This window comes from Juglans microcarpa x Juglans regia, chromosome 3S (genome assembly GCF_004785595.1).
Source record: "Juglans microcarpa x Juglans regia isolate MS1-56 chromosome 3S, Jm3101_v1.0, whole genome shotgun sequence".
NCBI classification, from domain to species: Eukaryota; Viridiplantae; Streptophyta; class Magnoliopsida; order Fagales; family Juglandaceae; genus Juglans; species Juglans microcarpa x Juglans regia.
In genome coordinates, this window is record NC_054599.1 from 24314306 (window position 1) to 24328716 (window position 14411).

At 37.2% G+C, this 14411-nt stretch overlaps 2 protein-coding genes across 2 annotated transcripts; one reads left to right on the forward strand and one right to left on the reverse strand.

The window, feature by feature from the left end:
• Positions 1-1359: 1359 nt before the first annotated feature.
• LOC121258308 (universal stress protein Slr1101-like) lies at positions 1360-4212 on the forward strand. Its single transcript, XM_041159778.1, has 5 exons — positions 1360-1844; positions 1953-2032; positions 3626-3744; positions 3849-3925; positions 4009-4212. Exons 1-5 carry the CDS (start codon positions 1610-1612, stop codon positions 4032-4034), a joined length of 537 nt encoding a protein of 178 aa, XP_041015712.1. The 5' UTR covers positions 1360-1609; the 3' UTR covers positions 4035-4212.
• Positions 4213-9608: 5396 nt separating this feature from the next.
• On the reverse strand, positions 9609-12353 carry LOC121258303 (transcription factor bHLH63-like). Its single transcript, XM_041159771.1, has 7 exons — positions 11397-12353; positions 10923-11168; positions 10659-10793; positions 10494-10565; positions 10125-10325; positions 9930-10032; positions 9609-9802 (listed from the first exon to the last, which is right to left on the reverse strand). The coding sequence occupies exons 1-7, from the start codon at positions 11907-11909 to the stop codon at positions 9765-9767; spliced, it is 1308 nt and encodes a 435-aa protein (XP_041015705.1). The 5' UTR covers positions 11910-12353; the 3' UTR covers positions 9609-9764.
• Between the last annotated feature and the right edge of the window lie 2058 nt (positions 12354-14411).

The following is a 14411-nucleotide window of genomic DNA, read 5'->3' on the forward strand; positions in this document are numbered from 1 at the left end:
AGTAGCAATCTTCGTTAGCTTCATTGTGTTGGGAATATATTCTGAAATGCTTTGTAAACGAGAGAATATGTAAATAACAAGAACAAATTAGAAAGAGAGAATCTGATGTTGAGGCACGTTGTGATAGACGTTTTTCTTAGAATAGATTCTGCCGCCTCCAATATTAAACATGCACTAGGCTTCTTGACAGTCTACTCCCAAGTTACAACAACGTCGGTTCCCATTAATCTCCTCGTCGGTGCATACAAAAGGAGATCCTCGAACCCGATATAAAATAGTCAAAGTCTAAAGAAAGAAAGATAAAAAGAAGGAGGAAGTGTTTTTCTAATTTTTTGTAGAGAATTTGGAATTGATGAATTTGTGGGTGTGGTTCCCTATTTATAAAGAATGAAAGGGTACATGTAAAAAGTCACATCACATGAATGAAATGGTACTTGTGAAAAGTCACAACTTATAAATGAAATGATATTTGTGAAAAGTTACAACTAAAATGTAGGAATACTTTAAGAAGTTGTGACTTCTCAAATATTTGAGAATACATTGAAAAAAGTTTCTAATTTACCAAAAGACACAACTCTTTGTTTGGTTGGGAAGCGGTTAAGGCTCATATCTCCAAGATGCATACATTAGTTCAAGTATCAAGACACATTTTCATTCAAATCTAGATAACCGAACTCATACATTGAACAAAGGTAATGATTCACATTATTTTTACTTTATATCAAATATTTTAATCATTTCTAAGTTTAAAAAACCAACACATTGTTCTTTGATCTCTCTCTCACGAAAAAAATCACAGAACATTTCTTGACACAATATACAAAGAATAGAGATATATTTGTAGTGTTGGAATGTACAGTCTAGTCTTCCATGTATTTCCTATAAAAAAATTGGAAAATTTGAAACTTATAATAAAAAAATTATTACTTTAATAGTGGCCTCTAATATTTTTTTAAAGAGGATACGTGGAGACTTCATAAAGACTATATATCATTAATCGTTCATCATTTGTGGAAGACTCTAAGCACCTTTATCTTCCTTGACACGGCAATTGATCTAAATATTCAAAAAAGAACCAACCTTTATCTTCATTAGAGCGTGATACTCGGGTACGACAAGCCACATGCCTTTGAAAATTTGCAAAACTTTTAGAGTACCACACCCTTGGTTTGTAAATGGGTAAAAATATTGAGAAATGCGGTCATCATCCTAAATTTCGTCTAATTTTCTGCTGTGAGGTTACCCAAAAAATGCCAACATGTTTTTCATATGACATTTGACTTTGACCACCAATATAAAAATTGCCCCTACTCGACTGGATAAGAACAAAAAACCCAACACACGTATTTCTGGAAAAAAAAATTTCGGGAAGAGCCAAAGAGGGAGCGTTTTTTATTAAAAAGCTCGTTACAGACTTGCAAAGTTAATCAATTTCGATACGGAAGTTGTTTGGCGGCTGGCGCAGGAAACTCCAAACAGCCACCCCATCATTGCGATTTGCGACACTCTCAAATGCCCCAAGAAAGAGCATAATCCAGCCCACCTTGTTGAACACAAAAATCTCGCGGTTTTCAAGAATTTCGAGTGCATATTTCCGTTGCGATAGGAAATGGATACGTTGCGGGAGGATGAGGAAGAGTACAGCTGGAGAGAAGTGAAGCTGCCTAGTTTGATACCCATAGTGCCAGAACCAGAGCTGGAGAGAGAGAAAGGGGAGAGGAGACGAGGCCGGGACGTACTTATAGCCGTGGATCACGGTCCTAACAGCAAGCACGCCTTTGATTGGGCTCTCATCCACCTCTGCAGGCTCGCTGATACCCTCCATCTCATCCATGCCGTTTCCAGTTAAGTAAATTGCACATCTTTTCAAAATTGTTCGTATTGATTTGTTCCATGATTGTAAATTCTTGATTGTTAATTTTTGGGTATTCGTTTCGTTTGGGTTTGTTTAGGCGTGAAAAATGAGGTCGTTTACGAGATCAGCCAGGGGCTTATGGAGAAGCTTGCAGTTGAGGCTTTTGAAGTTGCCTTGGTGAGCCATGTTCTTTAATTTGCTTATTTTCTACAATTAATTCCCCCCCAAAAAAAAAAAAAAAAAAAAAGGTTGGAAATGCCATGTAAAGATACAGATGTTAGAGTTTCACCTTTGATTGAAAATTAACGTAAAAATTTTTAAGTAGTTTATCACTTAATTTGGTTGAAGCCCACGAGTTAAGATTTTGGGGAAGGTGGTCTCCTGATATCTATCTATCTTAGGTCGAAATCTAATGTCCCACACTTTTGACTTTTATTTAAAAAAGGAAAAAAAAAAAAAAAAAAAAAAAGGAAGAGAGAAAGAAAGGAAGAGAAAAATGGGAACCCTGGGTATCTTACTTTCTCCAAAAGGATCCATATTTTGTATGGTTAAGGTCATGCACCATCAAACGTTTTCAATTGGTTTAGCTATGATGAATTCTCGGTATCCCTTGCCATTGCTTTGATGAAAGCTTATCAAAACTGATCCTGGGTTGCTTCTAGTTTCAATCTAAAAGGTTTAAGTGAGACATATGTGTAAATTTTCTCACATATAATCAAGAACTTGTCTGGATGCTAAAAAATTTGGTCTTTTCGTCCCACTGAGCAGTTAAGATTTATCTGCTACGCCCTGTTGATAATCCTATGGTTGCTTAGAGATTCGACCTGATATTTTTACCTATAAAGTTTTCATTTTTAGTTAATGCCTCAGTGACATACTCGTCTTGGCTAATTTATGAAGTGGCACTTCCCTCTAATGAGTCTAATCTACCAGATATGCTATGACACTTGCATAAGAATTATTTCTTGTAGTCACTTGTCAAAAAAAAGAATTATTTCTTGTAGTCAAGCCAAACTGTCACAGTTTGATGGACATTCGGCTTCTCATCTCCAAACGAGTTGTGCAGATGACTGAATTCTCTTCCACTAGGAAACCCCAGTTCATACCTGAAACTCCTTTGGCACTGCCAAAAGTAAATCGGCTGTACCTAACCACTTTGCAGTTCAGTTTGAATCTAATTTATGCACAAGTGAGAACCTTATATAAGCAGACGTTTCCATCCCCCACATTTTCTCTGTTGCTTTAGCACTCTTCGTTTGATCATGTTCTCCCCTCATGCTGCGGTTATCCCTATGCTTGGAAGAACACCTAGGGTGTTGGCTCAATTGGTAAAGGCCTTGGTCTTGGTGGTGTGCTCCCTCCAAGGTCCAAGGTTCAGTGCAAACAATCTCTAGAGGTCGTAAGACGGGGGATTTTTCCCTTAAATTACCCAAGGTGCACTTGAGGGAAACTCTTTGCAAAGAACATGTGCACCTTTGAGATTAGTTGGGATGCTGTTTTAGGACACTCGGTGCTAATAAAAAAAACCCTTAAGCTTGGAAGACTGAGATATACTGTATCCATGCAAATATAAGTTATCCCCAACTTTCCTGGGATTATTCAGGACTTCGTTCCTGAACACCTGGTGCCAATAAAAAATTAAGTTAACCCCAACTTATCAGATGCTAGTGTAATAAATAAATTTGTCAGTGTAAAATATTGGACCCCATTGGCCAGAGTTGATCCTTCCAGTGTTTTTATTATCAAGTTTTGATGTTCTTTATGGAATAGGTGAGGACCGAGGCTCGGATTGTGGAAGGGGATCCTGGCAAGGTAATTTGCAAGGAAGCAGAAAGGTTGAAGCCTGCCGCAGTGGTCATGGGTACCAGAGGCAGAAGCATTATGCAAAGGTTCATCCTCCCACCCCTTCTCCCTCTCCCCCTCTCTCTCTCTCTCTCTCTCTCTCTCTCTCCTGCTATCTCACTAAATTTTGTTGTTGTTGTTGGGACTTCAGTGTACTGCAGGGAAGCGTGAGCGAATATTGCTTCCACAACTGTAAATCAGCACCTGTAATAATTGTTCCTGGGAAAGGTATTTTCTCTTACTAATGAAATCCTTTCCTTATATTTCCTTTAGAGTTTTAATTCTCAAGTATTTATAACTTGGATTGGCAGAAGCTGGAGATGAGTCATTGATCTAGTGAAATGGCAAACGACTAAGTGTATGTTCCGAATGTTGTGATGGTCAACAATAGCTTGCTTGTTGTGGATAGTTGTAGGTTTTCTGGATAATACAGTTTATTATTTTGTGTGATTACAATGAACATTGTATACGAGTGTTAATGGGGCATGTTTAGCATGTTAGGTTATTTATGTGAATTCTCTGTTGCTATCTTGAGACAATTTGGGGTAATGGATTTTGGTTTCATTATAGCAAATTTGCAGGGCATCGTCCCAAATCTCACAAACATTGAAATTTATGATCATTTGTGTAGCTTATGAAGTCTCTGTCATCTTTTATTCAGTAAAGCTTGACATGCTAAAGCCTTGCATGGAATTCACAAGTCTAATATGGCATAGACCAACGTGTATGTTATAATTGAAGAGGAAACTGGAGAACTGTGGCCTGAGAAATAGTTTGGTGATACTACAAATATAGTCCTAATCAAGTCCTTGCCCTTTGAACTTTTCTATCGTATTTTCTTCAGTTCTGTGAGGTTGATAATTCATACGAACAATTACATTATTCCATTTTCTCTTTTCTTTCATTTAACAACCTGGGTCGGTATTACGGGTGTTTTCTTGTAATGACTCGGGGAAAAGTCCCAAGTCACATCCGGGTCTATTAATAGATAATATCAAATCACTTGATTAGGATAACATCAAATCAAGAATATTATCTTAAACGTTAGAGATAATATTCTAATAAAGTGATTTAATTTTTATAATATCAAATCAAGAGGTTTGATTTTCATAATAATCAGGATTTTACCTTATCTCATCTCTTGTCATTTTTCTATAGATAGAGAAATTCAAACACACTTGAGAATAGTAAAGATGTAGCTCTTAAAATCTCTCTCTCATTCTCTTCCTCCTCTCTTCTCTATCTCAATTTCTTTCATATTTTGTATTTGAGTTCTGCATTTGAGCGGTCCGTCCGCTGCTGAGGCATAAACAACCAACAATAGAATTGTGCCACATCATCAACTGCAGAGACTTTACAGTAAACTCATTACACTATATCCAAAATAACTCCATTGCAACTCACCAACTCCACTTTTCATTTCCGTCTCTTTTCATTTCCTATATGCAACTCACCAATTCCATTTTTTTCATTTTGTTTTGCCATAGAAGTCTTTCCCAAGCTCTTCTTCGTCTTCTTTTCATTTCTTGCTCTTGTTTTCGCTGATCTCCTACACCATCTGGAATTAGTTCAACTATTTTCTCTATACGTTAAGAGTGAGAGTAACATATCATCATCCTCTTTCAAACAGAAAAAGTTGTCAATCCACAACAACGCCGCTGGCAAGTGGAGCTGCAGCTGGGTACCAGAACCAATTCAAGCCATATATATAGCAGTATTAGTGTGCGTGAGATTGAGAAAGAGATCAATACAAGTGAAATCTCGCTGTCCATACTCCCCATGGCCTCCAATCATCTTGATCTCTGCATCGCATACCCAAAATAAAATGGCAAAAAACCAAAACACGTCAAATACCAAAAAGATATGCTGGAAAATATATAAATTAGCAAAGACCAATCAAGTACCTTCTTAGAATTCTTCTTCTCTCTAACTTCATATCTCTCATGGCACATATCAGTCAACCATGCCCCAGGACTCACCAACTGCATGCCACCAACTCGATCGAAAAAGGAATACAAAAAATAAAATCAAAACCAATACAAACCGTATAAGACTCAGGGGGAGCGTCACAAGTAAAGAATTTGGTGCGGGTCTGCCGTCGATTGCCCGCGGGGGGGGGGGGGGGGGGGGGGGGGGGGGGGGGGGGGGGGGGGGGGGGGGGGGGGGGGGGGGGAAGGGATTTGGTGGGGGTGCTTTTTTATTCCGTGAAGTTGGTCTGTGGTGCGGTATAATGGAGATAAAGTGGAACCCATACGTGTCATTTCCTTATTAGAGGGCTGTCATTTGAAAATAAATAGAAGGACCGGTTGGAAGTTTTTCTCTGTGTATTTTGTATTAATACTTAATTATAAAGCTGAATTTCTATACAGACGGAACTAATGTTGGACTTAACACTTAATGCGCATGTATCATAACCATCTATCATACTTCGCCTCTATTCATTGTCGGACCAAGTGGAGCATTACATTCCCTATATCTTATACTCTCATCCCTCACCTCTATTCATAGATTATGTTGCTGTAAACTAACCATACCAACTTAGCAGATGCTATAACTTAATCATCACCCTCGCATTATCTTGCATCTCTGTCATTCACTTGGATCTTTGGGGTGCATGAACATACCTATCTTAACCATGTTGGTTTCAAATGAATCATATCAGTTGCAGGATGTTCTTAAAAAAAAAACTTCCCTCCCACATTAGCCCTCAGGATCGCACTCTTACTACTCCTACCCATATGCATGATTTTAACTGTACGCATTTTAATGAAACGAAAGAGATTTTTTATTTTTATTTTTTTCCTTTAGGTGGGTTAAGCAGAAACATTCTAAGTTATCATTGTGATGTTAAAGAAAATGTGGGTTTAAAATATGAGGGTTCGAGTATGTTAATATATACTGAATGATCTGTAAAATAAGGCACTGCATATTTTTGAAATGGATAAGAGTATTAATTATGTAAATCAATCTACCCAAGTTGTTTGAGACTGTCTGGTGCAACTCTCGACAATTATCATTAGGACCAAGCAAAAGTTCTCATACCCAGGCTTGGTGGGGCCTGGGTCTTTTTGGTGTACCAAAAAAGAAAAAAAACTGTGTTTCGGGTTGCCTAACCGCATTACTCTTAACATTCTGATACCGCTCTGTTTGTTACCCCCAACATTCTTATCTTCCCTTTTGCAATTCAGAACCATAGAAATATCTCGTCCTAGAGTAGATCTCTATTTATTTGTATTTTTGTAGGATTCTCCTACAAGAAAGAGACAACATGAGAGCTCACTGGTGCCCAACAAATGTTGCCAGTGGTACCAATATATCCATACTTGCAAGAGAATCTTTGTGGGTTTCCTATAGAGTCTGAAAGGTGGAGAGAAAAACCTCAAAAAAAAAAAAAAAAAATTAAAAAAAATAAATAAATATGAATGGAAGTTTCATTCAAAGCTGAAATGGACCCAAGAAAGGGAAAGGACAATATCACCATCTAAAGGAGCAAAGAGAATCAAAGAGATCTTGCCTGTGGATGAGGCCAGCCCCTCTCCTCTCCTCTCCCTATTACATATGGCTTGAAAATGAAGGAAAGTTGGGTCTATTGTTTACTCCAAAAGCAAGAAGATGCGATGAAGGTTGCCTGGCCAACCTTTTTCGTGGTCCCCCAACCATTACTACAAACCTAACACTGACAAACCTCGTTCTTGATATAGTAAAATTCAGATCTAAATGCCTGTGAAAAGTTACAGAAGACAAACTTTTCTTATAGATTACGGTGATGGAGTGGAAGGAATACTTCATGTCCATTGTTGAGGCTTTGTTTGGTTAAGATCTATTATTATTGCTTCATCCGAACGGCTTATATCTTCTGCATTTTTCTTCAACTCATGGATAATTGCAGATCAGATGTGTATCACCATTTTTACAAAAACAGATAACTCTTCTAGGACAAAACACAGTCGGACGTTTCAACCAACAATTCCTTGTCGTGTCTATTTTCTCTTTGGTCTTTTTCCCCCCTTCTTTGCAAAGGCCGATATAACTTTTACTGCTGCTGAATTCATTCCCACCTTCCTAGTATCATAGGAAGTTCATGGATGAGGGTCACCATTTATAGCTAAAACTGCAGAATATGTACATTTGTAAAGGTTCCTATAATGGCTGATTTGAATGAATTATTGTTAAAGACATTCAATTTACGCATCCTTCCTGTACTGACAGAAAAAAGTTATGGCATGCTGACTACTGCACTCTGAATCTTTTTCCTGAATCCTTCAGACAGACAGGGTGTCTTACTCACCTATATATACATACATACATTCATATATATATATATATATTTGGTCTATAAGAGATTTCATATAAATAAATTTATAAACTGACATAATTTGATATGGTATATTAAATTATAAACTCTTTTTATTAAAAAGTAAATATATAGGCATGCCAATTTATAAACTTACTTTTGAAGTTGATTTATATAAACATTTGCATTGACTTCATCAAAAACTTAACCAAATATAAAATATGATAAATTTCATCAAAATAGAGCTACATTAGATTAGCCAAAGAGATAAGTGTGAAGCTTTAAACTACAGTAAATAGATGAGTTTCTTCAAATTTGAAGGATTACTATTCACTCATCAAATCTATTTTTTATTCACTTTTAATCTCTAAATATCTTTTTATTTACGTTTAATCTCCAGCCATCTTGTAATAATAATGAAAGAATCAAATTAAATTATTAATTAACATATGATTAGTATAATTGTAAGATATGAAAAAAAAAATATTTTTATTAAAAAAAATAATATTATATTATTATTTTGATGAATTCAATAGCTAATTCAATGTGGAGTTATGGTTAGAGATGTTTTAGATTTATAAAAATCATGTACTTTTCATCAAATTTTAAAAATAATTTTGATGAAACGAATACCAAATACTCTATATAAGTATATATACTTAGCTGGACCCTTAGAAAATCCCAAATTACCAATTAGTTAAGTAATGATTTCATGTAGTAGATAGTCAACCACTATCTGCAACAAGATAACTAAGATAATTGGTATAAATTAATGGTCTGCAACAGCAAAAAAAAAGTACTTAATTCAGCTCAAGAGTGTGGAAATACAAGTCGATGTGATATACTGTAATCCCGTTACAAAAGTGGTAGTAGGGACATAAGACCACTACAACGAATTCAATGTGAAAAGATATTTTAGACATCTTTGGTCCTCTCTCCTCTCTTTTTCTCTCTGTATCTTTCTCTCCCTCCCTCTCTTCGTTCAAGTGTAATAATGGTCTGTATTCAACATTCTGCTGCATAAATTATCAGTATCTCAATCAAACATATTACACTTTCCAAAGGGAACTCAGACGGTCCACCGGTGTAGGCTCAGTGCTTAAAAGTTGTCGCTCAGTTTCAACCAACGTAGGGACAACTTGTACCACTGGAATTTAAAGCCACTTATTCCATTCGCATTTATAAATATTTTTGTGACAGTTCGACGCAGATTTCATTCACTTTTGTACTGGTTTGTTTAGATTTGCGTAGTAAAAACACTTTGTCATGAATGGCAAAAATTAGCAAGTAATTGCAGAGGATGCTAACTAGATAAGATTGGCTTAAGTTTTTGTTCTTTAATCGTACGTGCCTGCTCCGAGATTTCTATGCATCAGCTACTATTCACTTTTACACCTTAAACTTATAATTTTTTTTTTTTTTTTATAGGATGTGAGAGTATTTTTTATAGGATGTAGGGTAGTGAATGGTGGCTGAGGAGAAAATTTTTTCGGCCTGCCCGACCCTTGATCCTCTCATCCATCTCCGTCAACTTTAATTAGTAGCTCTGGCTCTAGCGTTATTAATCTCATTTGTTGTAATTACAACAGAAAGCAAACAAAAAAGAAAAAACCAAGATTGTTAACCTAACATGCATCGATCTTATTCATACTATGAGGCAAGTATACATACAAATATATACGATATGTACTTTAACATGAAAAATAAAAATGAATATGAATCAGAGCATGTGGAGTGAACTCGTTCAAGAAATTATATGATGGGAATTTCTATTCAGATCTCCATCTTCAAATTGCTAGCTTCGATGGAACCTGCAAAACAATTTAGTGTCTGTTAGGGTAAATACTTGAAAGAGTAACAAATGCGGTATCGAGAAAGATATATCCAAACATGTAAGCAAATAAAAAGAAAGTTTTTTATGCTAGTTCTCTATCTTACCTGTAAATGGTTGGTATGGAAATGAAATCGATTTTTCTTGATGGAATTCCAGATTCAAAAGGTTTTGTAAATCAGCATCCCAAGTTGGAGGAGGCTGCAGTTGCTGCAGAACAAGGCCGATCTAGTTTAGAAAAACTGACAAGTTTAAAGAGAGAATAAGTAGATCATGAAAATACATAGTGCAGAAGCAATTACTGTGAAGCAGGATGCATCAAGATATGGTTCGGGGAGAGCGCTGAGTGGTCTTCGAAGTGCCATGTCAGGTGAATTCAACCCCATCTCGAACCCACAACATGCCGCCACTTGTTGTACTGGATTAAACTGAAGATAGGCAGGATTAGTCATTTCAGATGACATTCCAATTGTTGGAAAATCGGCTGAGCAAGCAGGAATCGTCTGTTGATATGGAAGCAAATGAGAGTCATAAAAATGAGAAAAATGGGGGCACACCTATGAAGGGACAGAAAATTGTTTCAAGAAATTGACCTTTTCTAGCTAGCGTTTCCCAAGCAAAATGGAGATAATTAACATGTTTTTGGGCAATTTTACTAAACTTTTCTATACCTCTTTTGCAAAAAGGTCATCAATGTTGAAGTCAAGCCTGGGATTCACAGCAGCTAGTTTCATGGACAGAAACTGCATATAGAAATAATGGGAGGAAAAGATTCAGAGATTTAAAAAAGTATAAGCAAAAGCATAAGGACTATGAAGACTAGTAGGTGAAGCCACCTCTACTTGTCGTTGAAGGGATTGAACATAATTGATGATTTCATCAAGCATTCCAGCTTTCCCCGTGATTTTGTTGCACCCTGGTACTAAATCTTGCAGGTACTTCATTCTCTCGCTGATCTTTTCCCTTCTCACCTGCATAACACATTTAAACATGACATCAATCCCACAGATCACTGAAGGGAAATTCCACGAAGCAAAAAAATCGTTGATTATGACAAGAAGTATGCCTAAAAGTGAAAAATGACATAAATTCCTACTCACTCTCTCAGCTAAGCTGTGGCTGTCAGTGGCCTGGCCGCGACGTGCCCGGACATGAATATAATCGGGCTTTTGAACCTCGGAAGCTTTTGAATTCTCCTTTGGCGAATCAGCAGAAGTCTCCCTATTGTTGGTCGTGGGGGTACTGGTGTTGTTTTTGGTTCTGGCTTGCTCTGTGGTGATCTTTGATTCCCCCTCTTCTGCACATGCTTTGCTTCTCTTGTCTTTGGCGTCGTCTTCAGCAAAAACCTAAGACAAGTCGAACAAGGCATTGATTTAAAACACAGAGAAATCAAGTACCAAGAATTGTTCATTTCACCCTCTACAAGATACTGCGCAATTAGGAGACAATAAATCAGTACCGGGAAAAAACGCATTGAAAACTTAAGGAGGCATTTTTTGCCTAGTTTTTATGGTCTTCATGGTAAAAACATCAGAGAAACCCTGATGATAAAACAAAGACAGACCCTCACATACCTTGGTGTTCTGCATCTTATCAGCCTTTCTCTTCTTGGAGCTGTCTCTCCCAGCTGCAGAACTCATCTTCTCCGCCGGCACTGACACTTTGCCTTTCGCTTCGGGCGCCGATTGCGCCTCCGTGGGCGGGCAGCTAGAAGTCTTTGAAATGGAAGAGTTCATCTCCAACCCTGTAGGACTCCCATTCATCGATCCACCAGACCCAAACCCCATCTTGGGCAACTCCAACCTGCCCAACTCAAGCCACCCACTTTCCAAGCCCGGGTCCGGCTTCACTGAGTGGGTCAGCACATCATCAAGCACCGAGGATCCGTCGCCGCCCACCACCAAATCCTGAAAATTCCCAACTTGATCCGCCTGACTTGGCTCCGAAAAGACTCCACCAAAGTCACAGCCTCCAAAATAGCTCTGCTGCCACCTCACGCGAGCCCTCTGCCTCTCCAGCACCGTCATGTCCGTACAGTTACCAGGCCCGTTTAGACAGTACGACATCTCCTGTAACGCCCTGTTCATCAACTCCTCCGCCACCAACAAAACCAAAAGACCCTTTCAAGAAACAAAGAAAAAGGCACCAGCTTTTGATCTGCGAAAGAACACAGTGCGCCTCGGTGAATAAAAAAGGTGGTGGAATTGGTAATCGGATTAGGCAAACTTCCACTATCTGATGCTCAACACACACGAGGCTTTTGTGAGCGAGCAAAGGTACTGTGCTGCTGACTATTGCTTGTTACGTGCGCGTAATGTATGTATGTATGTAGAGATGAAATGTTCTCGTTTGCAGAACTTCATGTATATGCAAAGAGAAAAGGAGCTAGGTGTGGGGTATATTTAAAGGCACAAAAAAAGTGGCGGGGACGTCTGACAGGGAGGTTGTGCCGGGATCTGACAACAACTGACCGGAATTATTGTGTGTGTGAGAGAGAGTGTGGGTATGTGAGAGTGAACGAAGCAACTGGGGAAGAGAGCCATCGAAGGTATACATAACCAGTGCCGTGGGCGGTGGGTCCCACCTACATGACCGCCACGTGGGACTGTCCCAGAGAGGAACGGGTCAGTGACCGATTTAGTTTCGATGCAGTCAGATATTTAATTTGCAGCAGCAAATACATGTAGGGATCATTAAAGTTCTTTATTTATTAAATAACTGTTTTTTTTTTCGGGAAGCTAAATATTAAAATAATGTTTATTAGTATTGTTATTATTTTCTATCTATCTATATAAAGAAGAAATGAAGAAGCTATTGTATATCATATAAAAAGTGAAACAAGTCTAGTTTTATGTATAAAATTATATATATGTGTATTGATGTCGTGTTTTGCGGATTTGGATAACTTCACGTTCCTAATATATGATGTGAATTATTTAGAAATCCTGACAGTATTCTGGTACGACTGTACAGTGGTGACTCATACGTCCATATTGATGAATGGAAAATAAATGCTATGAAAGTAAAAATAGATGATACTAAGATTTACATGGTTCGGCAATATACCTACATTCATGAGGATTTGGGGAGGAAAGTCTCTAAGATAATATATATATATGTTTACAATCATTCATGAATCCTCATATCTCACTATGTAAAGAAGGTTTGAGCTCTTTCTATTTGTCTCAAAATCCCTCTTAATCCATTCACATCTTTCTCGTCGTTCTCTCTATTTCATTAGTTCAGTCGAAAAGTCCCCTTTAATGTTGTCTGAGCATCCTCTTTTATATGCTTGCCTGACCTCTACTGTACATAACAACTTGCTTTGAGTTGACAAATTTTCATTGCGTAAACCTTTTGCCTTCTCCCCCTAATCTTTTGACACTTTACAGTCCTAATATCTCTTTTGTCCCATTCTTACCTCCCTTTGACATTTATAGCCCTCATGTCTCACTCATGTCCCTTTTTATTTATTCCTAATCTTTTTTTTTGTCTTTAGTAATGGTTTGGTTGGTTGGGCCATAATTTTATAGACTATGGGTATTTTTTCCTCTCACAGTGTGTGTTTAAAACTCAATATCTTATTTATTATATACTTACATAATTAACTTAAATTTTGATTCTTGAAAAAATAATTATATTCATATAACTCCTTTTTATTATCTTTAAACAATCGGTTAATGTAATTGTCAATTTATTAAAAATATTAAAATATTTTCTTTGAATTTTTGCATAGTTTGCCACTTTGACAAGCCGTATAATTGATGTATTAATGAAGGGGTTGGAATTATTTAGGATTAAAATATGAAAAACGTCATATATATTGATAATTTTATACGCATAATTATACGTATCAGCTATTGAAATAGTGTGGATTTTAAAATTTGAAATTTAAATAAAAAATTGATAAAATAAAATAAATATTTAATATATATAATATTATATATAAAATTATAAATATATATAACACTATTGTTGTAATTCTCTTAAAAAATGGAATAAAAATTAGAAGGACCTCGTAAGAGAAAAAAATCTTATTGAATGATTCTTGATGACCAAAAGTTCTCTGCCCGAAGATGTTATTTCTGTTTGGGCTTTTGGGCCCCGCGAAGGGTGGCAGGAGGCTCGGTCATATAGAGTTACGTTTTCACCAAGAGGTGGGATAGACACGTGGTAGCTTCCTGTGCTTTGGATCTGACATTTCAGAAGGGTGACGTGGAAGATGACGAGTCCCCCGTGGGTAATGTATGGCACAATTTGGTACCTGGGAATTTGTAAAGAGATTTATATTTAACTAATACAAGAGAGAACGGCCTCAGAAGAGCCTAACGAACATTTCTTCCCTGTCCCTCCACTCAACTCGCACTACCGGAGCGTGGAATGCACGCAAAATATCTCTACCAGCTCAATCCTTTCCAAAAATGGTAAGAAGGGCTCTATTTCATTAACTTTCAAGTTCCAACCCATAATTTCTGTTTTGGGAATAATCATTAATATTTTTTACTTTAAAAAGCCATCAATCAATCAATTCTAGTTATGAACGGTTTGCTTACCAAAGAATCTTTAGAACTAATTAGGTAGAGACCAAA

Bases quoted from the DNA above. Each gene is read 5' to 3' on its own strand.
- LOC121258303 (XM_041159771.1), bottom strand. From the start codon at position 11,909: ATGAACAGGGCGTTACAGGAGATGTCGTACTGTCTAAACGGGCCTGGT. The intron at 10,794-10,922 runs GTGAGTAGGAAT...TGTGTTATGCAG, and splicing joins GCCACAGCTTAGCTGAGAGA to GTGAGAAGGGAAAAGATCAG. The intron at 10,326-10,493 runs GTATAGAAAAGT...CCATATCAACAG, and splicing joins ATGACCTTTTTGCAAAAGAG to ACGATTCCTGCTTGCTCAGC.
- LOC121258308 (XM_041159778.1), top strand. From the start codon at position 1,610: ATGGATACGTTGCGGGAGGATGAGGAAGAGTACAGCTGGAGAGAAGTG. The intron at 2,033-3,625 runs GTGAGCCATGTT...TTTATGGAATAG, and splicing joins AGGCTTTTGAAGTTGCCTTG to GTGAGGACCGAGGCTCGGAT. The intron at 3,926-4,008 runs GTATTTTCTCTT...TTGGATTGGCAG, and splicing joins AATAATTGTTCCTGGGAAAG to AAGCTGGAGATGAGTCATTG.